This window comes from Oncorhynchus kisutch, linkage group LG23, assembly GCF_002021735.2.
Source record: "Oncorhynchus kisutch isolate 150728-3 linkage group LG23, Okis_V2, whole genome shotgun sequence".
Taxonomy (NCBI): domain Eukaryota; kingdom Metazoa; phylum Chordata; class Actinopteri; order Salmoniformes; family Salmonidae; genus Oncorhynchus; species Oncorhynchus kisutch.
Genome location: NC_034196.2, coordinates 6,219,307 through 6,246,322, shown reverse-complemented (window position 1 = coordinate 6,246,322; position 27,016 = coordinate 6,219,307). Strand labels below are relative to the sequence as shown.

The 27,016-nt window shown below is 40.8% G+C and overlaps 1 protein-coding gene and 1 long non-coding RNA gene across 4 annotated transcripts in view; both read right to left on the bottom strand.

The window, feature by feature from the left end:
• LOC109877855 (dymeclin-like) overlaps positions 1 to 17,670 on the bottom strand; it is a 145,785-nt gene extending 128,115 nt beyond the window's left edge. Inside the window, exons 1-3 of one of the 3 annotated variants that reach the window (XM_020470085.2) lie at positions 17,460 to 17,670; positions 5,957 to 6,168; positions 130 to 182 (exon numbers count right to left, since the gene is read on the bottom strand). In XM_020470085.2, coding sequence (XP_020325674.1) covers positions 130 to 182; positions 5,957 to 6,096 — 193 coding nt within the window. In that variant the 5' untranslated portion in view covers positions 6,097 to 6,168; positions 17,460 to 17,670. The remainder of the gene's footprint in view (positions 1 to 129; positions 183 to 5,956; positions 6,169 to 17,459) is intronic. The other 2 variants (XM_031802783.1, XM_020470088.2) reach the window with 2 other exon arrangements.
• A 4,955-nt stretch (positions 17,671 to 22,625) lies between these two features.
• Positions 22,626 to 26,388, bottom strand: LOC116356652 (uncharacterized). The gene is made up of 2 exons (XR_004205080.1): positions 26,017 to 26,388; positions 22,626 to 23,043 (listed from the first exon to the last, which is right to left on the bottom strand). It is a non-coding gene; the product is annotated as an uncharacterized LOC116356652 (long non-coding RNA).
• Between the last annotated feature and the right edge of the window lie 628 nt (positions 26,389 to 27,016).

The window sequence follows — 27,016 nt, the reverse complement described above, 5'->3', positions numbered from 1 at the left end:
AATCATACTCGGTCGACCTCTAGTCTGAATACTTTCCGAATGTAGTGTGTGTGTGTGTGTGTGTGTGTGTGTATGTATGTATATCTATCAGGCAGGCATAACACTCAAACCAACAAACATAAGACGTACTCAGGATCTTGGCCAGGGGAATAACAGCCTCTTCCAACAGCTTGGAGTTACCACTGTAGAGGAGGGAGAATGAGCAAGAGAGAGAGAGCGAGAGAGCGAGAAAATGTTGGTCAATTCAATACCACAGCACTGTGGTACTCTGGACAGTTCTCTGAAATGAGAAGTTGTCATCATCAGTCTACTGTGCCCTCTACTGTCAAGTTAGCATAGTCACAACACACTCATTCTTAGAAACAGAACTAGAGTACAATTTTATACGTCTCAAAACTCTCATTGGCTAACTCCGGTTTCCCAGCACTACCACTTGAAAACACCCACTCCTCTTACGTGCCTCACTAATGTAAATAAGCTGGTACTGTACAATCAGAAAACACCTACCATTTCAGCAAGCTGTTACTGTAACTTAAGGTCAACTACATATACGGTCACATAAAGTCTGTTAGAACATTACTCCAAGTCAGCTGATGTGTAAAACCGGAACCTAAAAGCTGTTTGGCCTGGAAGACAAACTTCAAGTTCTTAGCTAATGTTGACAGCCTGGTGTAACGTGGGCCTTCGCTGCATCCTGCACCTTAGCTAATGTTTGCAGCCCGGGATAAGTCCCAAATGGCACCTTATCCCCAATGTTCTGCACTACTTTTGACCAGGGCCCATAGGGTTCAATTTCATTTTTTAAATTTAGCTCGACATTAAATTACTTCAGCAATCATTGCGGCTAGAGCAGCTTGCTATGGAGCGGGCAAGCTATTTACATGCATTGGACAGACAAGTGTAGTGTGTGAGATGTGACGTTGCGAGAAAGCGAGAGAGGGTGGAGGAGACGACTTGGCTTAAAGCGCTGGGCAGGGCTTGACATTAACTTTTTTAGCCACTTGTCCTTTGGACAAGCAGGACAGATGTTTTACATGTCAGAAAGCTGAAGTCACTTCTCTCCCCCCTCCCAAAAAAGGACCAACACCATCGAACAGAAAGGTGACTGAAATGAGTGAAGAACAAATCATTTTCTTTGCCTGCCCATAGACAATGTTATCAGCCATCACCCCCCCAAAAATATTTTTATGTTTAACACAAAGACTGCTAGCGCAAGCTCGCAGTCTTTGAAATATGACATTGACAAAATATATTTAGTGGAGCCAAATCTTTTCTAACAGCCTATTCCACTCTGGTGGAGCCTTGGCAAGAAAGAGATGTGTAGTAGCCTAGGTATATCTGGATATCTGCGCATCGGTGTGTGCTGAAGCGCACAGATGGAGCAAGTGACACACAGTCAGAGCCTTGCTGGTTTTGTGTTATGTGATCGGTTGTAAATCATGGGCCGCAGACCTGTGCCGTCCTCAGAACTGGATAAACGGAGTCGCATTTCTGCCTTTATGTATTGTAGGTAGGTTGCACATCGCTAGTCAAATATGGAGATGGGGCTTGGCCAACTACGCATTATTTCTTTCATAAGCTTTCTTTATCTTTAGCCTAAGATATTTTGACTTCTCATTCTATTTTTCCATAGTTGTAATGTTTGCTCAATTTTACTTATTGTGACCTAAAACATTTGTCATTCTCAATAGATCTGTGATTGAGAATAGCATTTCCATAATTTTTCCCATTTAAAAGCTGCAACTTTAAGGACATTTAACACTACTAGAATACTTCATAACTTTAAATTTGTCTTAATGCTTTTACGATATTTCAATTAGTAGGATTAGGCTTTTGGACTTGAATTTATTTCATCACATTCCCAGCGGGTCAGAGGTTTACATAAACTCAATTAGTATTTCATGCATTGCCTTTGAATTGTTAAACTTGGGTCAAACGTTTTGGTTTGCCTTCCACAAGTTTCCCACAATAAGTTGGGTGAATTTTGGCCCATTCCTCCTGACAGCTGGTGTAACTGAGTCAGGTTTGTAGGCCTCCATGCTTGCACACACTTATTCAGTTCTGCCCACAAATGTTCTATTGGATTGAAGTCAGGGCTTTGTGATGTCCACTCCAATACCTGGACTTTGTGGTCCTTAAGCCATTTTGTCACAACTTTGGAAGTATGCTTGGGGTCATTGTTCATTTGGAAGACTCATTTGCGACCAAGCTTTTAACTTCCTGATGTCTTGAGATGTTGCTTCAATATATCCACCTAATTTTCCTACCTCATGATGCCATCCATTTTGTGAAGTGCACCAGTCCGTTCTGCAGCAAAGCATCCCACAACATGATGCTGCCACCCCCGTGCTTCACGGTTGGGATGGTGTTCTTTGGCTTGCAAACCTCCCCCTTTTTCCTCCAAACATAATGATGGTCATTACGACCAAACAGTTTTATTTTAGTTTCATCAGACTGGAGGACATTTCACCAAAAAGTACAATCTTTGTCCCCATGTGCAGATGCATACCATAGTCTGGCTTTTTTTATGGCGGTTTTGGAGCAGTGGCTTCTTCCTTGCTGAGCGGCCATTCAGGTTATGTCGATATGGGACTCATTTTATTGTGAATATTGATACTTTTGTACCGGTTTCGTCCAGCATCTTCACAAGGTCCTTTGCTGTTGTTCTGGGATGGATTTGCACTTTTCGCACCAAAGTATGTTCATCTCTAGGAGACAGAACGCGTCTCCTTCCAGAGCGATATGATGGCTGCGTGGTCCCATGGTGTTTATACTTGCATACTATTGTTTCTATAGATGAATGTGGTACCTTCAGGTGTTTGGAAATTGCTCCCAAGGATGAATCAGACTTGTGGAGGTCTACAATTTTTCTCTGAGGTCTTGGCTGACTTCTTTTGATTTTCCCATGATTGGGCAGCAGGGTAGCCTAGCGGTTAGAGCGTTGGACTAGTAACCGAAAGGTTGCAAGTTCGAATCCCCGAGCTGACAAGGTACAAATCTGTCGTTTTGCCCCTGAACAGGCAGTTCCCTAACCCACTGTTCCTAGGCCGTCATTGAAAATAAGAATTTGTTCTTAACTGACTTGCCTAGTAAAATAAAGGTAAAAAAAAAAAAAAGTCAAGCAAAGAGGCACTGAGTTTGAAGGTAGGCATTGAAATACATCCACAGGTACACCTCCAACTGACTCAAATGATATCAATTAGCCTATCAGAAGCTTCTAAAGCCATGACATCATTTTCTGGAATGTTCCAAGCTGTTTAAAGGCACAGCCAACTTAGTGTATGTAAACTTATGACCCAATGGAATTGTGATACAGTGATTTGTAAGTAAAATAATCTGTCTGTGAACAATTGTTGGAAAATTACTTGTGTCATGCACAAAGTATATATTCTAACCGACTTGCCAAAACTATAGTTTGTTAACAAGAAATTTGTGGAGTAGTTCAAAAATGAGTTTTAATGACTCCAACCTAGGTGTATGTAAATGTCCGACTTCAACTGTATGTCTCGTCTTAATATCGAGCCTTGCTGGCCATCTTGTTGTTATGACATGCATTATCTGAATTAGGCCCACAGAATTATACCGATGGAAGAGCAGCTTCTATAAAGGTATTTTTAATGTATTAACTACAAAAAGGTAATACGTGTTTTTATTTTAATTCTGTTGCCGCTAGCTAGCTCTGGTCCAACATGAACCCATCTCTCATAAATTCAAAGACATTCAACGTGAAATGTGATAAGCATAAACTAGTATTGAAAAAGTTTCATACATTTTTCTCTAATTAAAAATCTCTCCTTAAATACTGAATCAGGCTTGTAACATCAGTAAACTACAGTAGACTATGCTTTGGAGGGAGAGACAGGCAAAAAGTTCTCAGCTGGCAGGCAGGCAGACACTGGTATACGTTTCTGAGTGACAGAGTATGGGCTTTGAATAGGCGCTTGTTGTATTTTGTGGGTTCTGGAAAACAATACCCGGAATCTAAAAGAACACAATTAACCGGTTCCCACGCTATTAAAATAAAGGTTCTGTTCCGGAAAAGTATAGATCACTTTCGTTCCCAGTTCTGATCCTGTTCCTCGAGAAATACTGTTATTTTCCGGTTTCCGGTTCTCTGGAGTATAAAATAACAGGGTGTGTGTGCGTGCGTGCGTGTGTATGATATTGACAGGAAATTACATAATTGGTGAGGGCAAGGTGAAGCCACAGTAAACATTACAAAACTGGTGTTTGATCTACTTTTACTTCTTATGGCTGCAGGGGCAGTATTGAGTAGCTTGGATGAAAGGTGCACAGAATTGTCCAGAGTCAACGGCCTGCTCCTCAGTCCCAGTTGCTAATATATGCATATTATTATTAGTATTGGATAGAAAACACTGAAGTTTCTAAAACTGTTTGAATGATGTCTGTGAGTATAACAGAACTCATATGGCAGGCAAAAACCTGAGAAGAAATCCAAACAGGAAGTAAGAAATCTGAGGTTGGTCGATTTTCAACCCAGACCCTATTGAATTCACAGTGGGATATGGATGAAGTTGCACTTCCTAGGGCTTCCACTAGATGTCAACTGACTTTAGAAACTTGAATGAGGCTTCTACTTTGTTGTGGGGCTGAATGGGAGCTGAATGAGCCAGGTGTCTGGCAGAGAGCCAAGGGCTGGTCATGCGCAATACAGATTATATGGCTTCTCTACACACAAAGGAATTCTCCGGTTGGAACTTTATTGAAGATTTATGATAACAACACCCTAATGATTGATTCTATACTTAGTTTGACATGTTTCTTCGACCTGTAATATAACTTTTTTAAGTTTTCGTCCGACGTTCGGATGGACCTGCATGAGCGTTTGGATTTGTGTAGTAAACGCGCTAACAAAATTAGCTACTTGGACATAAATCATGGATAAATAATGGACATTATCGAACAAATCAGGCATTTATTGTGGAACTAGGATTCCTGGGAGTGCATTCTGATGAAGATCATCAAAGGTAAAGGAATATTTATAATGTGATTTCTGATTTCTGTTGACGTTTCTGATTTCTGTGAACTACTGCGCCAATGTAAACTCAGATTTTTTAAATATAAATATGAACTCTATCAAACAAAACATACATGTATTGTGTAACATGAAGTCCTATGAGTGTCATCTGATAAAGTGATTAATTTTATCTCCATTTCTGCTTTTTGTGACTCCTCTCTTTGGCTGGAAAAATGGGTTGGGTTTTTCTGTGAGTTGGTGGTCACCTAACAATATAGTTTGTGGTGCTTTCGCCGTAAAGCCTATTTGAAATCAGACACTATGGTGGGATTAACAACATGATTACCTTTAAAATGGTATAAGATACATGTATGTTTGTGGAATTTTAATTGTGAGATTTCTGTTGTTTTGAATTTGGCGCCCTGCACTTTCACTGGCTGTTGTCATATCATCCCGTTAACGGGATTGCAGCCCTAAGAAGTCAAAAGAAGCACTACATGGAAATCGCTCTGACATTTCCTGGTTGCTAAAATTGGAATAGTTTGCCAAATTTCAGTTTAATTATTATTTTTGATTTTACCTTTATTTAACTAGGCAAGTCAGTTAAGAACAAATTCTTATTTACCAATGACGGGCTACCCCGGCCAAACCCGGATGATGCTGTGCCAATTGTGTGCCTACTTTATTAGCCTGGTCACAGATTTGTTTGTGCTGTCTTCCCAACTGCTATGGTTGTTGTGTACTACTTTATCATGGTTTGCGTCCCAAATGGCACCCTATTCCCTACCTAGTGCACCATGTTCTCAGATCTCACGTTACGGGAAAAGTGGTCAAGCCAAGACGTATGGCACTGAGGAGAGAGCCAGCATAGTTTCCCTGATGGGTATGCTGGTCTGGCCCTAACTTGTCAGGTGGCGGGGTCAAGAAAAGCACATCATGATTCTGTCTGTGGTGTAAGGATACGGGGCATGTTCTTACCTGCTAGTGGGGCTGATGAATGTGAAGGAGATTAGCTGGTTCCAGAAGGGGTCATTATCTGAGATGGACTCTGTGCCGATCAGGGTCCGGAGGCTCTGGTTCTCTGACAGGTCACTGACCTGGCTTGTGTTGGCTCCCATCTCATGGGATGTGGATCTAGGGAGAGGCTCAATCTCACGGTTTCATCTCCCACTACCACGTCAGGTACTGTACTGGTAAAAAGAAGGAAACATACTTATGTTAAATTAAATCAATAGATCCACTGTCCTCAGGTTATCAAGATTATAAGCTTAACTAAAATGTTTGTTATGGTTCATGAAATAGGAAGTAAAACTGAGTCCTCAATCAAAATGAATGGGGCCCTAGTTCAGCTGTTAATAGATCATCTTATTTAACTGAGACCTTGGCCTACTTCTGATCGAAACTCAGCAACAAAAAAAAAATGTTTTTATTTTCAGCAAACTTCACATGTAAATACAGTGGGGCAAAAAAGCATTCAGTCAGCCACCAATTGTGCAAGTTCTCCCACTTAAAAAGATAAGAGAGGCCTGTAATTTTCATCATAGGTACACTTCAACTATGACAGACAAAAATATTTTTTTTAAATCCAGAATATCACATTGTAGGATTTTTAATGAATTTTTTTTGCAAATTATGGTGGAAAATAAGTATTTGGTCAATAACAAAAGTTTATCTCAATACTTTGTTATATACCCTTTGTTAGCAATGACAGAGGTCAAACGTTTTCTGTAAGTCTTCACAAGGTTTTCACACACTGTTGCTGGTATTTTGGCCCATTCCTCCATGTAGATCTCCCCTAGAGCAGTGATGTTTTGGGGCTGTTGCTGGACAACACAGACTTTCAACTCCCTCCAAAGATTTTCTATGGGGTTGAGATCTTGGGACTGGCTAGGCCACTCCAGGACCTTGAAATGCTTCTTACGAAGCCACTCCTTCGTTGCCCGGGCAGTGTGTTTGGGATCATTGTCATGCTGAAAGACCCAGCCACGTTTAATCTTCAATGCCCTTGCTGATGGAAGGTTTTCACTCAAAATCTCACGATACATGGCCCCATTCATTCTTTCCTTTATATGGATCAGTCATCCTGGTCCCTTTGCAGAAAAACAGCCCCAAAGCATGAGGTTTCCACCCCCATGCTTCACAGTAGGTATGGTGTTCTTTGGATGCAACTCAGCATTCTCTGTCCTCCAAACACAATGAGTTGAGTTTTTTTTTTTTTATATATTTTGGTTTCATCTGACCATATGACATTCTCCCAATCTACTTCTGGATCATCCAAATCCTCTCTAGCAAACTTCAGATGGGCCTGGACATGTACTGGCTTAAGCAGGGGGACACGTCTGGCACTGCAGGATTTGAGTCCCTGGCGGCGTAGTGCGTTACTGATGGTAGGCTCTGTTACTTTGGTCCCAGCTCTCTGCAGCTCATTCACTAGGTCCCCCCGTGTGGTTCTGGGATTTTTGCTCACCGTTCTTGTGATAATTTTTACCCCACGGGGTGAGATCTGTGTGGAGCCCCAGATCGAGGGAGATTATCAGTGGTCTTGTATGTCTTCCATTTCCTAATAATTGCTCCCACAGTTGATTTCTTCAAACCAAGCTGCTTACCTATTGCAGATTCAGTCTTCCCAGCCTGGTGCAGGTCTACAATTTTGTTTCTGGTGTCCTTTGACAGCTCTTTGGTCTTGGCCATAGTGGAGTTTGGAGTGTGACTGTTTGAGGTTGTGGACACGTGTCTTTTTATACTGATAACAAGTTCAAACAGGTGCCATTAATACAGGTAACGAGTGGAGGACAGAGGAGCCTCTTAAAGAAGAAGTTACAGGTCTGTGAGAGCCAGAAATCTTGCTTGTTTGTAGGTGACCAAATACTTATTTTACACCATAATTTGCAAATAAATTCATTAAAAATCCTACAATGTGATTTTCTGGATTTTTTTCCCTCATTTTGTCTGTCTCATCTTTTTAAGCGGGAGAACTTGCACAATTGGTGGCTGACTAAATACTTTTTTGCCCCACTGTATTTGTATGAACATAACAAGATTCAACAACTGAAATGTAAACTGAACAAGTTCCACAGACATGTGCCTAACAGAAATGGAAAAATGTGTCCCTGAATAAAGGGGGGATTCAAAATCAAAAGTAACAGTCAATATCTGGTGTGGCCACCAGCTGCATTAAGTACTGCAGTGCATTTCCTCCTCAAGGACTACACCAGATTTGCCAGCTCTTGCTGTGAGATGTTACCCCACTCTTCCACCAAGGCACCTGCAAGTTCCCAGACATTTCTGGGGGGAATTGCCCTCACCCTCCAATCCAACAGGTCCCAGACGTGCTCAATGGGATTGAGATCCGGGCTCTTCGCTGGCCATGGCAGAACACTAACATTCCTGTTTTGTAGGAAATCACACACAGAAAGAGCAGTATGGCTGGTGCCCATGTCATGCTGGAGGGTCATGTCAGGATGAACCTGCAGGAAGGGTATCACACGAGGGAGGAGGATGTCTTCCCTGTAACACAGAGCGTTGAGATTGCCTGCAATGACAACAAGCTCAGTCCGATGATACACACCGCCCCCCAGACCATGAAGGACCCTCCACCTCGATCCCACTCCAGGATACAGGCCTCAGTGTCACGCTCATTCCTTCGACAATAAATCCAAATCCAACCAAAACCACAACAAAACCGAAACTCGTCAGTGGAGAGCACTTTTTGACAGTCCTGTGTGGTCCAGCGACGGTGGATTTGTGCCCATAGGTGACATTGTTGCCGGTGATGCCTGGTGAGGACCTGCCTTACAACAGACCTACAAGCCCTCAGTCCAGCCTCTCTCAGCCTATTGCGGACTGTTGGAGGGATTGTGCGTTCCTGCTGTAACTCGGGCTGTTGTTGTTGCCACCATCCAGTACCTGTCCCACAGGTGTGATGTACCGATTCTGTGCAGGTGTTGTTACACGTGGTCTGCCACTGCGAGGATGATCAGCTGTCTGTCCTGTCTCCATGTAGCTTAGGCGTCTCACAGTACGGACATTGCAATTTATTGCCCTGGCCACATCTGCAGCATGCCTGCAGATGAGCAGGGACCCTGGGACCTTTCTTTTGGTGTTTTTCAGAGTCAGTAGAAAGAGTCAGTAGAAATTAAAACTTAGGACACTAAAGAGGCCTAACTGTGACCTTAATTGCCTTCAGTCTGTCAGCGGTTGGTGTCTTAAAATGACCGTTCCACAGGTGCATGTTGATAATTGTTTCTGGTTCATTGAACAAGCATGGGAAACAGTGTTTAAACCCTTTACAATGAGGATCTGAACTTTATTGGATTTTTACAAATGATCTTTGAAAGACAGGGTCCAGAGTTTATAAATCAAATCAAAATCAAATGTTATTTGTCACATACACATGGTTAGCAGATGTTAATACGAGTGTAGCAAAATGCTTGTGCTTCTAGTTCTGGCAATACAGTAATAACCAACGAGTAATCTAACCTAACAATTACACAACTACTACCTTATACACACAAGTGTAAAGGGATAAAGAATATGTACATGAAGATACATGAATGATTGATGGTACAGAACGGCATAGGCAAGATGCAGTAGATGGTATCGAGTACAGTATATACATATGAGATGAGTAATGTAGGGTATGTAAACAAAGTGGCATAGTTTAAAGTGGCTAGTGATAAATGTATTACATAAAGATGCAGTAGATGAGAGTACAGTATATAGATATACATATGAGATGTGTAATGTAGGGTATGTAAACATTATATTAAGTGGCATTGATTAAAGTGGCTAGTGATACATTTTTTACATCAACTTCCATTATTAAAGTGACTGGAGTTGAGTCAGTTTTATGGCAGCAGCCACTCAATGTTAGTGGTGGCTGTTTAACAGTCTGATGGCCTTGAGATAGAAGCTGTTTTTCCAGTTTCTCGGCCCCTGCTTTAATGCACCTGTACTGACCTCACCTTCTGGATGATAGCGGGGTGAACAGACAGTGGCTCGGGTGGTTGTTGTCCTTGATGATCTTTATGGCCTTCCTGTGACATCGGGTGGTGTAGATGTCTACCACTGTGGTGTCGTCCGCAAACTTGATGATTGAGTTGGAGGCGTGCATGGCCACGCAGTCGTGGGTGAACAGGGAGTAAAGGAGAGGGCTCAGAACGCAACCTTGTGGGGCCCATGTGTTGAGGATCAGCGGGGTGATGTTGTTACCTACCCTCACCACCTGGGGGCGGCCCGTCAGGAAGTCCAGTACCTAGTTGCACAGGGCGGGGTCGAGACCCAGGGTCTCGAGCTTGATGACGAGTTTGGAGGGTACTATGGTGTTAAATGCTGAGCTGTAGTCGATGAACAGCACTCACATAGGTATTCCTCTTGTCCAGATGGGTTAGGGCAGTGTGCAGTGTGGTTGCGATTACGTCGTCTGTGGACCAATTGGGGCGGTAAGCAAATTGGAGTGGGTCTTGGTTGTCAGGTAGGGTGGAGGTGATATGGTCCTTGACTAGTCTCTCAAAGCACTTCATGATGTAGTCGTTTAGCTCAGTTACCTTAGCTTTCTTGGGAACGGGAACAATGGTGGCCCTCTTGAAGCATGTGGGAACAGCAGACTGGGATAAGGATTGATTGAATATGTCCGTAAACACACCAGCCAGCTGGTCTGCGCATGCTCTGAGGACGCGGCTGGGGATGCCGTCTGGGCCTGCAGCCCTGCGAGGGTTAACACGTTTAAATGTTTTACTCACGTTGGCTGCAGTGAAGGTGAGTCCGCAGGTTTCGGTTGCGGGCCGTGTCAGTGGCACTGTATTGTCCTCAAAGCAAGCAAAGGTTATTTAGTCTGTCTGGAAGCAAGACATCCTGGTCCGTGACAGGGCTGGTTTTCTTTTTGTAATCCATGATTGACTGTAGACCCTGCCACATACCTCGTGTCTGAGCCGTTGAATTGTGACTCTACTTTGTCTCTATACTGACGCTTAGCTTGTTTGATTGCCTTGCGGAGAGAATAGCTACACTGTTTGTATTCGGTCATGTTTCCGGTCACCTTGCCCTGGTTAAAAGCAGTGGTTCTGGTGAGAGTTGCATTTCTGGTGAGAGCTGCATTAGGCTACATTCTGTATTGTACATTTTTGCAGCCTGGGTCTAACTACTCACAGTCAGTCAGTAGCAAAATGTATGGCATCTCAGAAATGTTCTTTATCTTATTTAAGGAACTACTTTAATGAGCTACCGAATTATACAGTGGCAAGAAAAAGTATGTGAACCCTTTGGAATTACCTAGATTTCTGTATGAATTGGTCATCAAATTTCATCTGATCTTCATCTAAGTCATAACAATAGACAAACATTGTGTGCTTAAACTAATAACACACAAATTGTATTTTTCGTGTCTATATTGAATACATGATTTCAACATTCACAGTGTATGTTGGAAAAAGTATGTGAACCCCTAGGCTAATCAGCTAGTCTGGAGTCCAATCAATGAGACGAGATTGGAGATGTTGGTTAGAGCTGCCTTGCCCTATAAAAAACACTCACCAAATTTGAGCTTGCTATTCACAAGAAGCATTGCCTGATGTGCCTAAAACAAAATAGATTTTAAATAAAGCTGGAAAGGGTTACAAAAGTATCTCTTAAAGCCTTGATTTTCACCAGTCCACGGTAAAACAAATAGTCTATAAATGGGAAGGAAAGTTCAGCACTGTTGCTACTCTTCCTAGGAGTGGCCGTCCTGCAAAGATGATTAAGACTAACACAGCGCAGAGTGCTCAATGAGGTTAAGAAGAATCCTAGTGTCAGCTAAAGACTTCTCTGGAACATGCTAACATCTCTGTTGATGAGTCTATGATACGTAAGACGCCAAACAAGAATGGTGTCCATGGGAGGACACCAAGGAAAGAAGCCACTGCTGTCAAAAAAAAAACATTGTTACATGTCTGAAGTTTGCAAAAGTGCATCTGGAGGTTCCACAGCGCTACTGACAAAATATTCTGTGGACAGATGAAACTACAGTTGAGTTGTTTGGAATGAACACACAACACTATATGTGGAGAAAAAAAGGCTCAGCACACAAACATCAAAAACTCATCCCAACAGTAAAGTACGGTGGAGAGAGCATCATGGTTTGGGGCTGCTTTGCTGCCTCAGCTTGCTATCATCGACAGAAAAATGAATTCCCAAGTTTATCAACATTTTACAGGTGAATGTTAGGCTATCTGTCCACCAATTGAAGCTCATCAGAAGTTGGGTGATGCAACAGGACAATGATCCAAAACACAGAAGTAAATCAACAACAGAATGGCTTCAACAGAAAAAAATACACCTTCTGGAGTGGCCCAGTCAGTCCTGACCTCAACCCGATAGAGATGATATGGCATGACCTCCAGAGCAGTTCACACCAGAGATCCCAAGAATATTGCTGAACTGAAGCAGTTTTGTAAAGAGGAATGGTCCAAAACACTTCCTGACCGTTGTGCAGGTCTGATCTGCAACTACAGAAAACATTTGGTTGAGTTTATTGCTGCCAAAGGAGGGTCAACCAGTTATTAAATCCAAGGGTTCACATACTTTTTCCACCCTGCACTGTGAATGTTTACACGGTGTGTTCAATTTTGACAAACGTTTAATTGTTTGTGTGTTATTAGTTTAAGCAGACTGTGTATGTCTATTGTTGTGACTTAGATCAGATACCAATTTATGCAGAAATCCAGGTATTTCCAAACGGTTCACTTACTTTTTCTTGCCACTGTACATCTGCCCAAATCTGGCTTATAATGCACATCTGTCTGGCAGCATCCTCAAATCCACCAGAGAGAATTTTTTTTAATTAAGCATTTGAGCTTACCTTCATTAGGAAATATGACCCACTTTGCAGAATAATGAACCTAATCAAATCATATATTTTATTGGTCACATGAGCCAAATACAACAGGTGTAGACTTTACAGTGAAACGCTTACTTACGAGTCCATTCCCAACAGTGCAGCATTAAAGAAGTAAGACAAATATTTACTACACTATTGGAATGAATGATCAATACACTTCTCCCAAACATGTAGGCTTGGAGCAATGTGTCATGACATCAAATCAGTACTCCAGGGTTCTCTCCAAAAGTGACAGACTTAGCAAACTCTGATTTAGCCACAAAATGGAAGCAAAGGTAATAGAAAAAGATGACTACCTGGCCTGGGCATAGTAATGAATTAGGCGACATGGCATGTTCATTACACAGTACAGTGGTATAGCGTGGTATGAGTTTGCGTTCTAGTCTATGGTTTCCTTTAGTACACATTCGTTTGATCACACCAGTCATGTGGGAAATTCCACAGTAACAGAATTGTGCAGAGACTGATTTTTCACTTGAAAATGTATGGCAAAAAATTAAATTGATGTCAAAATTTAACAGACCATACTCTACGCACAAGGAAGAATTTACATTCAACATTTCACAAAACCATTTAATGGAAGAACTGTGCAGATGCAAAGTTTGATAAAAGAATCTCTGTAGAATTTTTTTGCCAGTGGTTCTGAATGTTGCACTCGAGCCAAAAGGGGTCCCCGAAAATTGCATACTACATCACATGCAGATATGTGCATCACGTCATTGCACTCGCTCTCCCTCTGCTGTGTCTACTGAGCCCACCCTGCAACCTCATTGGATAACGCTGGGCAGGCCTCTTGCTAGCTGTCACCCAAATGTGAGGGGCTGAATCTCATTGGCTGGAACTCAAATTGCTAGGGGGCCACCCCACGTGGGTGGAAATACAGAGAAAATGTCACAGCAGTGTCAAGAAAACAGACCAGAGGATATTTCTCCCAAAAAAGTATAATCTTTGTCCCCACGTGCAGATGAAAACCATAGTCTGGCTTTTTTATGGCGGTTTTGGAGCAGTGGCTTCTTCCTTGCTCAGCGGACATTCAGGTTATGTTGATATAGGACTCGTTTTACTGTGGATATAGATACTTTTGTACCCGTTTCCTCCAGCATCTTCACAAGGTCCTTTGTTGTTGTTCTGGGATTGAGTTACACTTTTCGCACCAAAGTACGTTAATCTCTAGGAGACAGAACACGTCTCCTTCCTGAGCGGTATGATGGCTGTGTGGTCCCACGGTGTTTATACTTGCATTCTATTGTTTGTACAGATGGACGTGGTACCTTCAGGGGTTTGGAAATTGCTCCCAAGTATGAACCAGACTTGTGGAGGTCTACAAAACATTTTTCTGAGGCCTTGGCAGATTTTTCCATGATGTCAAGCAGAGGCACTGAGTTTGAAGGTAGGCCTTGAAATACATCCACAGGTACACCTCCAATTGACTCAAATGATGTCAATTAGACTAACAGAAGCTTCTAAAGCCATGACATCATTTTCTGGCATTTTCCAAGATGTTTAAAGGCAGTCAACTTAGTGTATGTAAACATCTGATCTGACCCACTGGAATTGTGATAGAGTGAATTAGAAGTGAAATAATCTGTCTGTAAACAATTTTTGGAAAAATGACTTGTGTCATACACAAAGTAGCCAACTTGCCAAAACTACAGTTTGTTAATTAACAAGAAATGTGTGGAGTGGTTGAAAAAGTACTTTTAATGACTCCAACCTAATTGTATGTAAACTTCCGACTTCAACTGTATGTTAAAAATGTTTGGACATCAAAGTACAGCACAGTAGAGTACAGTATTGTTTTTCTTAAACCTTAATTTGAACAAATTCTTATTTTACAATGACGGCCTACCCCTCCCCCTCTCCACAAATTGTACTTTGTCACTTAAAACTTCTTAGGGCTAGTCCCCTTTTTTCTCAATTTCCGCCTGACTGACGTGCCCAAAGTAAACTGCCTGTTGCTCAGGCCTGGAAGCCAGGATATGCATATAATTGGTACCATTGGAAAGAAAACACTGAAGTTTGTAGAAATGTTCAAATAATGTAGGAGACTATAACACAAATAAAAAGAATCCTGGAGTGTTACCCGCTAAACACCCGTCTCAATGTCAACAGTGAAGAGGCGACTCTGGGATGCTGACCTTCTAGGCAGAGTTGCAAAGAAAAAGCCATATCTCAGACTGGCCAATAAAAATAAAAGATTAAGATGGGCAAAAGAACACAGACACTGGATAGAGGAACTGACATTGAGACTGGTGTTTTGCGGATACCATTTATTGAAGCTGCCAGGTGAGGACTTGTGAGGTGTCTGTTTCTCAAACTAGACACTCCATTAGAGCGCCCTGTCGCTCGGTCAGAACATCATCACTCGTGGTACGGTTTTGGAAACATCAGAGATGAGTAAATTACAAAAATTGATACACACCTTTACAGGGTTAGTGTTCCCACAAGGCCATATCTTCATGTTACAGCACGTTCAAGGCAAACAGATAGAAGACTGAGCCTACTGCCTGCGCTAATTAGCTATCTGCATCTCCTATTAAAACCTGTGTCTGAATTGAAGACGGTCGCCACAAACATGTTGTCACTGAAAAATACTATTGGCTGCAATGTTTAAAAAATCGAATTCAAATCATTAGGCTTCTTTAGTCCATTATTGGGCTAGACTGGTCCAACTGATTCATTCCAGTTTTGATTTGATAGAAATACATCAAATCTATAAAAATGCCATTTAAATCAGTATAAATCTATAACTAATTCACCGTTTGTCACAGAAACATCAAACTAAGTATGATTTATTCTGTAAATGTCTAGCATACTCTTTTTATTATTTGAAGCACAACCTTTAGAACTATGGGCTCCAGAAAGCATCTTTAAATGTGTCAACAATGCATAAAAATGTGGTCCTCTTTTTTTCCAGTCTTCAATGCGAAGCAAGACTGCTCAATGTGTGTTTTGCATCATCCAGAGAAAACTGATGACCATCTGACCAACTGGGTTTGTCTTTGTGTAATATAACAGTAGGCTATGAAAACTCATAGTTTCATCCTTCAAGACATTTAGAAGTATGAAACTGTCTTGCAACTTTTAACCAGGGTTATCCTTGCTCTAATGTTATATTATCATGACTTTAATATTCTACTATGAGATATACTAGATACATACTATGACAGCAATCCAGTGTAATAAGTACACACGTATCTGGCACAAGTGACAATTAAACTGATTTGGATTTCAAAGACTGCCATTATTGTAATGTTTGATATTACAACATTGATGTGTGATACCTTTTTTATAAACGCATATGTTTTTTGCAAATGTATGCCTTTATTACTATATGATTTATATTGCCTGAATACTCAACAATGATTAACACCTCAGTTGTGTGTGCGTCTGTCAAGTTTGAGGTCAAATGCATGTAATTTAAAGTCAATTTAGCAAATGAACAAAAATCCAATTCAATTTGAAAATGTTCCTAATTGCAAAAGTGTGTAACAGAATGGGTATTCCAGAACTGTAATTTACATGTAAATAAACATAACCCTGTTTTATGTTTTTAATACTGCAGATGGAATGTGTGCCAGAGATGGTACCATTCAGCTTGTCTGGGGATGACAAAGGACTTCAACAAAGCCTAATTACAAAATGATTGGAAGGGGCCTCTTTGCTGTTAAATTACAGACACATAAATGACTGCTGTGCCTTGTAACTACTTTAAAATGTGGAACTGTTGCACTAAAAATGCAAACATTGATTCGGCATACAATTTAAGATTCATATAAAACAATGCACTTGAAATAAACATTTCTTGAAAGTTACTGCATATAAATGCATACTTTCACTTTTCTCTGAGACATTCACTGAATTAGTTATTGATTTCTTCATCTTTAAATGCAATATTTGAGATTTTATGTATTTTTATTCAAACAAAACTGGAATTTCTACTCAAATCAAAAGTTGTAAAAGTATGCTAGACATTTATAGAATAAATCATACCTAGCTTGATAATTGAAAAAAAAAGTTTGAAAAGTATGCAACATATTTATAGAATAAACCGTATCGATTTTTGTTTCTGTGACAAGCAATGAAATAGTTATTGATTTTTACCATTTAAAATGGCTTTTGGCCAATGTGTTTTGAGGTCCGAATATAAAATCAACTTTACCTCGGTGTGACACCATGTCAATGTAAGTAGCTAGCTTGGTTAGCCATAGCAACCTCACTAGCTACAGCAGTCGCAAACCTGCATTTCACCCTCCTTGCACGTCTGTGGCTGACAGTTTCCTATAACGTTGCCTTTTCAGTAAAACAAATATACATAAATAACGACCACACAAGTAACACAAAAAGAGGTATTCATGGACTTGTCCGGTAGCAAGTCAACTAACGTTAGTTAGCACACAACCTAGCTGTAGCTAGTTTACTAACAAACCGCAAAACAAACGGCCTAAACGCAGCTAAAAGGGCTTCCTTAGACTGTGAAACTTGTCAAGTGAAACAGATGTGTAACTGACATGAGATTAAAATAACACACTAGCTAATCGAGTAGCTAGCCAGCTATGTCTGGCTAGCAACTATGCTAGCCACTAGCATTAGCTGACAGCTCACCTGTCAAATTCACTGCTCTCGTGGCACCTAGCTAGCTTACGTCTCCCAGGTTCTTCTGAAGTCTTCTGCTTACTGAACAGTAGCTAATGATGTAGATGTCAATGATAAACAACCGTTTGCTAATTTGAGAACTCTTGATTTGACTCGTCCTATTCCATCATATTTTCACGTCGCCACAGACTTGCGCGCACGTGACGTCTGACAGTTAGGCAGAACGTGCATAAAATTGAAGATTGAAATACACAGCACGGACTCGACACTTACACGTTATCAAAACCAAGTCGATTCTAGACATTTTATTTAGATCTGAAACGTTCACTCGAATGTTCTGCCCTAAACTTCATGGGGCAGTTTCTTAGCATGTCATGTATCTTCTTCAAACCATTTTTTGTGTATATAATTTGAACATTACTGTGGCTAGGAATAACATTCCTTATATTTTAACCTTTGTCATTGTAACTAGAGCAGATATTTCACCTTTGCTGGCCCTAGTAGTAGCTAGAAGAGGTCAAGCCACTTAGAAGACAAGGCTGCAAAAACCCTGGTAGCTGTTTTCCCAGACACAGATGAAGCCTCGTGCTGAACTAAAAAGCAATTTCAATGGAAGTTCTTAATCGAGCAAGCCTAGTCCAAGCCTAGGCTAAATTCGTGTCTGGGAATCTGGCCCAGTGTGGGTTTGAAAAAAATCAAGGTCTTTTATCCTATTATGGTTATGATAAGCATCTATGACATCCCTGTCTGCTCATATATGCATGATAAATACTTCAGGGTTAGCTGAAAATTATTCTGAATAATAGATGGGAAAATCATTATATGCTGCAATGAGATCTAGCCTGTTTGCTTGTCTGTTTCTGCTCTCTTAAAAATGACAGCAATGGAGCTGGCAAGAGCACAAACAGATCTGAGACCAGCCTAAATTAGATCCAGTAGGAGGGAACAATCAAAGTAATCCATATAGCTTTATTTCTACATTGCACAAAGTAAAATAAAAAATGTTTTAAAACAGGAAAGATGTCAATTTTTAAATTGTTAATTTATTTCAGAATTATAAAATGTATACTAAATACAATACAGAACTAGGTATTGTATGTTATAAACACATCAGGGATTCAAGCTTGATAAACCAAAGGCAGAAATACTATACATTTATTAAAGGTGCTACCTACACATAGGATTGAAAAACAAAAATCCATTGTAATTTCAGAAAATGTCAATATATTTGCCAATAATAGTGGAATGATAGTGTTCCATAGTATTACTTACCCTCCCATCTTGTGTTATTCGCCTATTGATTTCTCCCGCCAGACAGTCATCTGCTGTCAAAATGTTCTGACTTTGTGGCTTTGGACCATAGGTTTTGGTCCACTAGCACCAAAAGTTACTTTTAGTTATGGTCCACCAGCTTCAAACAGCGATAACGACAATATTTCTTGTTATCGAAAAGATCATTCACAGTGATTTAGATCGTACAATGATTCCCTACACCATTCAGTGCTTGTTTTCTGACATAAATTGAAATTGAGTGAACAGTGTAGAATTTTAGCAACCAGGAAACCACTAGATAGCACAGCCACAAAGACAGAAGAGCTTTCACATTTTGACAACAGATGCTGCTCCAGTGGGAGGAATGAATAGGTGAATATCACAGCCAATCTCACAGTGAAACACAAAAATGTCACTATTCCTGCAAATATATTATGGACAATTCCTGAAATTATAATGCAATCTTTAATCAATCTCTCAAAGCAATTGTAATGAGCATTATGGAAAATGTCAATTGTGTTGCTATGTTAAATCAAGCATTAAATGATTCTACATTACTCAACTAAATAAAATAATGATTAACTTAGTGTTTTTCTCCATATTGTATTAAAACACTTTCACAGTGATAAATATAACTTAAGGTGTGAAGTGAAATGTCAGTCAGTCTTCTTGTCAAAGGCTGCAGTAGCTGAACCATCTGCCAGATGTGCGTGAACATGACATCTGACAGTGTAAACATTGTATTTATATCTGAAACGTTCACTTTAATGTTCCGCCCTGAACTTGTTATGCATCTTCGTCTAATCATATTTTTTTGTATATATAATTTGAACATTGCTGTTGCTAGGAATAATATTCCTATACTGTCAACTGTGTTTATTTTCAGCAAACTTAACAAGTGTAAAAATGTGTATGAACATATCAAGATTCAACAACTGAGAAATAAACTGAACAAGTTCCACAGAAATGTGCCTAACAGAAATGGAATAATGTGTCCCTGAACAAAGGGGGGTAAATATCAAAAGTAACAGTCAGTATCTGGTGTGGCCACCAGCTGCATTAAGGTATTGCAGTGCATCTCCTCCTCGTGGACTGCACCAGATTTGCCAGCTCTTGCTGAAAAATGTTACCCCACTCTTCCACCAAGGCACCTGCAAGTTTCCAGACATTTCCAGGGGAAATGGCCCTAGCCCTCACCCTCCAATCCAACAGGTCCCAGACGTGCTCAATGGGATTGAGGTGCTGACCCGTTGCACCCTCTACAACGACTGTGATTCTTATTATTTGACCCTGCTGGTCATCTATGAACATTTGAACATCTTGGCCATTTTCTGTTATGATCTCCACCCGGCACAGCCAGAAGAGGACTGGCCACCCCTGATAGCCTGGTTCATCACTAGGTTTCTTCCTAGTTTCCGGCCTTTCTAGGGAGTTTTTCCTAGGCACCGTGCTTCTACACCTGCATTGCTCGCTGTTTGGGGTTTTAGGCTGGGTTTCTGTACAGCACTTTGAGATATCAGCTGATATAAGAAGGGATTTATAAATAAGATTGATTGATTGACTGACTGAAATCCGGGCTCTTCGCTGGCCATGGCAGAACACTGACATTCCTGTCTTGCAGGAAATCATGCACAGAACAAGCAGTACGGCTGTTGGCATTGTCATGCTGGAGGGTCATGTTTTTTATTTTTTTACCTTTATTTAACTAGGCAAGTCAGTTAAGAACAAATTCTTATTTTCAATGACGGCCTAGGAACCGTGGGTTAACTGCCTGTTCAGGGGCAGAACGATAGATTTTGTACCTTGTCAGCTCGGGGGTTTGAACTTGCAACCTTCCGGTTACTAGTCCAACGCTCTAACCATTAGGCTACCATGCCGCAGGCTTCCCTGACGCATCCTGACATGCAGGATCATGTCAGGATGATCCTGCAGGAAGGGTACCACGAGGGAGAAAGAGGTCTTCCCTGTAACGCACAGCATTGAGATTGCCAGTAATGACAACAAGCTCAGTCTGATGATGCTGTAACACACTAGACCATGACAGACCCTCCACCTCGGTCCCGCTCAAGAGTACAGGCCTCAGTGTAACGCTCATTCCTTCAATGATAAACACGAATCCAACAATCACCCCTGGTGAGACAAAAAAAAACACGACTCGTCAGTGAAGATCACTTTTTGCCAGTCCTGTCTGGTCCAGCGACGGTGGGTTTGTGCCCATAGGCGATGTTGCCGGTGATGTCTGGTGAGGACCTGCCTTACAACAGTCCAGCCTCTCTCAGCCTATTGCGGACAGTCTGAGCACTGAGGGAGGGATTGTGCGGTCCTGGTATAACTCGGGCAGTTGTTGTTGCCATCCTGTACTTGTCCCGCAAGTGTGATGTTCGGATGTACCGATCCTGTGCAGGTGTTGTTACACGTGGTCTGCCACAGCAAAGACGGTCAGCTGTCCGTCCTGTCGCCCTGTAGCGCTGTCTTAGGTGTCTCACAGTACAGACATTACAATTTATTGCCTTGGCCACATCTGCAGTCCTCATGCCTCCTTGCAGCATGCCTAAGGCACGTTCACACAGATGAGCAGGGACCTTGGGCATCTGTCTTTTGGTGTTTTTCAGAATCAGTAGAAAAGCTTTAGTGTCCTCAGTTTTCATAACTGTGACCTTAATTGCCTACTGTCTGTAAGCTGTTAGTATCTGTGAAGTTACTTGGATTTTTACAAATTATCTTTGAGAGACAGGGTCCCGAAAAAGGGACGTTTCTTTTTTTGTTGCGTTTATTAGTCTCGGAAATCCCAGACCTAAGCTGGAACATTGTTAACATTGTGGCAGGCAACCTGTCTGCCTAGGGAGACTATGCATGTATACTGAACAACAACACAATATGCAACAATTTCAAAGATTTTACTGAGTTACAGTTCATATAAGTAAATAAGTTAATTTAAATGAATTCATCATGCCCTGATCTATGGATTTCACGACTGGGAATACAGATATGATATATAGGTTGGTCACAGATAAAAGTACGGGTGTGGATCAGAAAACCAGTCAGTATCTGGTTAGACCACCATTTGCCTCATGCAGCGTCATACATCTCCTCCGCATAAAGTTTATCAGGCTGTTGATTGTGGCCTGTGGAATGTTGCCCCACTCCTCTTCAATGGTTGAGCGAAGTTGCTGGATATTGGTGGGAACTGGAACAAGCTGTCATACAAGTCAATCCAGAGCATCCCAAACATGCTCAATGGGTGACATGTCTGGTGCTTATGCAGGTCATGGAAGAATTGAGACATTTTCATCTTCCAGGAATTGGGTACAGATCTTTGCGACATGGGGCCGTGCATTATCATGCTGAAACATGAGGTGTTGGCAATGGATGAATGGCCTCAAGAGATCGTCACTATCTCTGTGCATTCAAAATGCAATTGTGTTTGTTGTCTGTAGCTTATGCCTGCCCATACCATAACCGCACCATTGGGCACTCTATTCACATCAGAAAACCGCTCGCCCACACGGCACCATAAACTTTGGTCTGCGGTTGAGGCCGGTTGGACGTACTGCCAAATTCTCTGAAACGACATTTGAGACTTATGGTGTAGAAATGAACACTCAACTATCTGGCAACAGATAGTTGAGGAACAGGAATGTTCACCAGAGCTGTTGCCAAATGCACGCTCCCTCAAAACCCAAGACATCTGTGGCATTGTGTTATGTTACAAAAATATTTTACAGTGGCCTTTTATTGTCCCCAGCACAAGGCTCACCTGTGTAATGGACATGCTGTTTAATCAGTTTATTGATATGCCTGTGATGTGGATGGATTATCTTGGCAAAGGAGAAATTCTCACTAACAGGGATGTAAACAAATTTGTAAACTACATTTGAGAGAAATAAGCTTTTTGTACATATGGAACATTTCTGGGATCTTTTATTTCAGATCATGAAACATGGCACCAACACTCTACATGTTGCTTTTATATTTTTGTTCAGTATACAATGTGTGCGATGCCTTCTTCAGCATTCATAGCCAGTCTGAGCCTTGGTCACTGGAGGTTGCTACAGGTGCAGTCTACTAGTGGTGGAACACTGTCTGAGTCCATAATCCAATAACAGGTTTTGGGTAATGTATTACCTTGCATGCTTTCATATCACCCGTTCCTGTGACACTCTCCTGGACAGCGGTTTTTGTTGGCCAAAATCGGCTTATAATTGGACCCATGAAGGGGTAGATGATGGGTTCAAGGAACCTCTTATACACCCACAAGAGAATGGGAATGACGATGCAGGGAATGCAGACCATAGCTGTATCTCAACGATCAATGGACAACCTGCAACCGAGGGGACAGGGAAAACAAGGTTAATAATTTCTCAAATGTGTCATTAGGGAAATGGCTACTCTTATCTACAGTAATACAGCGGTGCCTAAAATGTCTCCCCATTGTCCTGCACTGGAAGCAATACTGCACTTATATATGGTGAGAGCATATGAGAACATGTGATATGTTGCAAGTAAACAAGACTCGAAAAATAGCTAAATATTCCATTATGCACCGACGGTATAGATGGTGGGCCGTAGCAAGCGATCAGCTTTAGTTTGAGAATATCGATCTGTCGAGGAATATATATATATATATTTTTTTTTACATATATGCTATATTTATTTCTTCCAAGCACATTTCCGTCTGTTGGCAATGTCAGTACTTGCACATTTTGATCACGTCTGCCAATTACATCTTCTGTATCGAAGGTAGTAGACAGCTCGAGAGAGATCTCCATTTAAAAAAATGCTATCAGGTCAAATATTTAGTATTTATTTGCAATCTAAAAACAAAGCAGCACATATTGCACTTAGATGTACATGGAGGACGAATGTCAATGACATGCATGTCAACCTCTCCTGGCTCAAAGTTGATGAGAGATTACAACATCATTAGTGATGCAGTCAATGTAAAATGTAAAGCTATGTATATTATTTGTGGTGTCGTTTCCTGTTTTGGCCCCCAGAAGAGAAGCCGCTACCTCGGCAGCAGCTAATTGGGGATCCTAATAAATACTAAACTATACTGAACAAGAGCTGAAATAAATGATCCCAGAAATTTTCCACACACACACAAAAAGCTTCTTTCTCTCAAATGTTGTGCACAAATAGTTTTACATCCCTGTTAGCAATTGGCATGCTGATTGCAGGAATGTTCACCAGAGCTGTTGCCAGAGAATTGCATGTTAATTTCTCAACCATAAGCTGCCTCCAAAGTAATTTTAGAGAATTTGGTAGTACGTCAAACGTAACCACGCCAGCCCACAACCTCCACATCCAGCTTCTTCCCCTGCGGGACCACCACCTGCACAGCTGATGAAAGTGAGGAGTATTTCTGTCTGTAATAAAGCCCTTTTGTGGGGAAAAACACATTCTGATTGGCTGGGCCTGGCCCCCCAGTCTAATTTACTTCAATTGACTGATTTCCTTATATGACCTGTAACGCAGTAAAATCGTTGGAATTGTGACATGTTGAGTTTATATTTTTTGTTCAGTATATTTAGTTACTGTATATAAATATGATACCATCAATGCAAGCTGTAAAATGACTCCCAACTTAAAATGCAGCAACCTTAGTAGTTTAGCTATCAGGAGCAGACAGCTTCATCACTAGCTGGCATGCCATTCTGGGACAAGGAGCATTTATCAGTTTATTCCAAGTAATAATTTAAGACTACAACAACTCTATAGGACAAGTAGTGTAAAGCTAATAGTCATTAAGGCAGGAAACACTCATTTAATTCATACAGACAAATAAGAAATGCCACATTATCCCTGTCAATTGTTGGAGTAGGATGATTGCAGAGCAACCTGCCTCAGTCTGTCAGGATGTTCATTTTCTAGCTGAAACTACATTTATTCTCTTCTCTCACTTTTGTCTTACATTATCTATTCAGTGCTCCCGTGTCCTGCTCTCAGACATCAGCCAAATGCTATTCACCAAGCATGGGCTGTTTCACCCATTCTTTGTGGATGTCTTACACCATCTAGTGCATTTTATAGTTGAAGAACACCCACTACTGGTGCTTGTTTGGGCATCTTTATTCATTATTGTTCCATTATATTACTCATAAGTGTCATTGGACAAAGTCTTCTGTACTGAGGAGCTTTGTTAAGAGGCCCGACGCTCTAGTCTAGAGTCCCCTGATTAAATTGTTTAAGAGCCTTTTTAAACTCTCTACCATCAGGGAAGTGGTAACTGCCGGCCCAGACTCCTTTTTGCAGGCCATTGGATCAATCTCCCCCACCAAAGGAAAAGTTTTTTTTTTTATTAAAAAAATGTTTTCAAGAGTTGGGGTCTCAATTTACTGTTGTGAGTTAGAATAGTAGAATACACAAGGTGCAATTGCAAAATTTGGTTATGCTTCAGCAATGTCTCTTGTTGTCAGTCAATTAGCCCATGTCAGATAACATTTTTTTTATTTCTAACATACATTTTGTGGTCAGTTTTTTCAACTTGTTATCATGGTTGAATTACCGGCCAGGGAGCCCGCCATTGATTTTGTTAGTCAGTCTCACTCAGATATCATTAAAAACTGCAAACATTCACTTCACCCTATGGCAAAATTAGTAGAATGGTCTGACATGTTCTAAGATTGCTAAATCTTCTCTCCAGCCAATGGCAAAATCTGTAGAATTGCAGAAAACTGCAACATTGGCTCTACTCCCCATGGGGGAAAAAATGAAAATGAACTTTAAAACAATTCTCTCAGTTCTCAATAGGGGGGCCACTAAAATGTTTTACTGGTCATGTGGGGTGAGTGGTGGGTATGGATGTGGGTAAACAGAACTTGAGCAACTGCTACCCCTCATGATGAGTTTAGATTTTTTTGTGGCCCCCACCGCATCAAAGTTAACCATCCCTGCTCTAAATATATTTTAGAGCATTTTTAAACTCTCTAAATGGTTAAATGAGTGAGAAATATGTCATTGTTGCAATAGTGTGTGAGTGGGCAACATACTGTTATCTTAAAATGAACATGTTTAATAATTTTTCCATACTAAATTATTGTATATTGCGCTAATTTCCCTAATCTGGACAGTTTGTGTTACTACCTTACAAAACTTGCATTTTCCCCCCATACAATTGAGTGGAATAACACGTCCTTTTTACCTCAGATTGGTGATGTTAGTATAAAAAAAAGTGTATAGCCATCACGACGCCATAAGACTACACCCCAAACGTTTACACCCTGTTCTATTGTCTTCAGCGTGACATCGATGGAAATGACTAACACAAACAAATGTGTTACGATACACTTACCCAGATAGCAACCCACTTGAATCAAAATGTAGCTAGCGGTATTCTAAAAATTGTCCTCTAACCAGTGATATACACCTTATTCCCATTTTCTTTTTTTTTGCGGTGCTCGTTTAAGCAGGACCCGGAACCTTAATTTCCCTCTCTCGCGCAATTTATTTCAACGTGATATCGCGTTATTGACAAATAAGTGTTGCTCTTTCCGATTTTCGTTTAAGCAGGACCCGGAACCTTAATTTCCTTCTCTCGCGCAATTTATTTCAACGTGATATTGCGTTATTGACAAATAAGTGTTGCTCTTTCCGATTTGGCGACTCCAAAATCGAAACACAGCACTAAAAATGTAGCTCTCCGTCTTCTGTAGGTTGTTCTCGAACCAGTGATGTAAAAATCTCGTTTCCATTTTTTTAGTTGTGGTAGTTTCAACAGCGTTTACAACCTGAATTCTCACCTAATCTCCCCTTGCCACTTGTAAAAACAACAGGGTTTTTGGTGCGTGTGTATGGTTTATAAGGTGCTCGTTTAAAAAAAAAGTTTTTTGAATTTACTGTTGATGCATATGTATGTGTAGATACTACATTTTTACAGTTTTAAATATTACGAACTGTTTCTGCATGCTTATTGATTTGGACAGGTTAAAACTGCTTTGATATTGGGCTACTTATCTAAATGTGTTGTCGAAAGAAAGCAGCGAAACCATAATTTGTAACTTAAATTTTTGCAATATAAATTGCATTTTCAACATACATTTCCAATTGTATTGTACTTAATCAGGTAAAAAAAAAATAACTGAATGAGTTCAGAAACATGCTGCCATTGATTTATTTTGATGACCTAGGCCTTTATTTTTTTTGTATTTCACCTTTATTTAACCAGGTAGGCTAGTTGAGAACAAGTTCTCATTTACAACTGCGACCTGGCCAAGATAAAGCATAGCAGTGTGAACAGACAGCAACACAGAGTTACACATGGAGTAAATGTATAACTTTAGAGCGTACCCTCG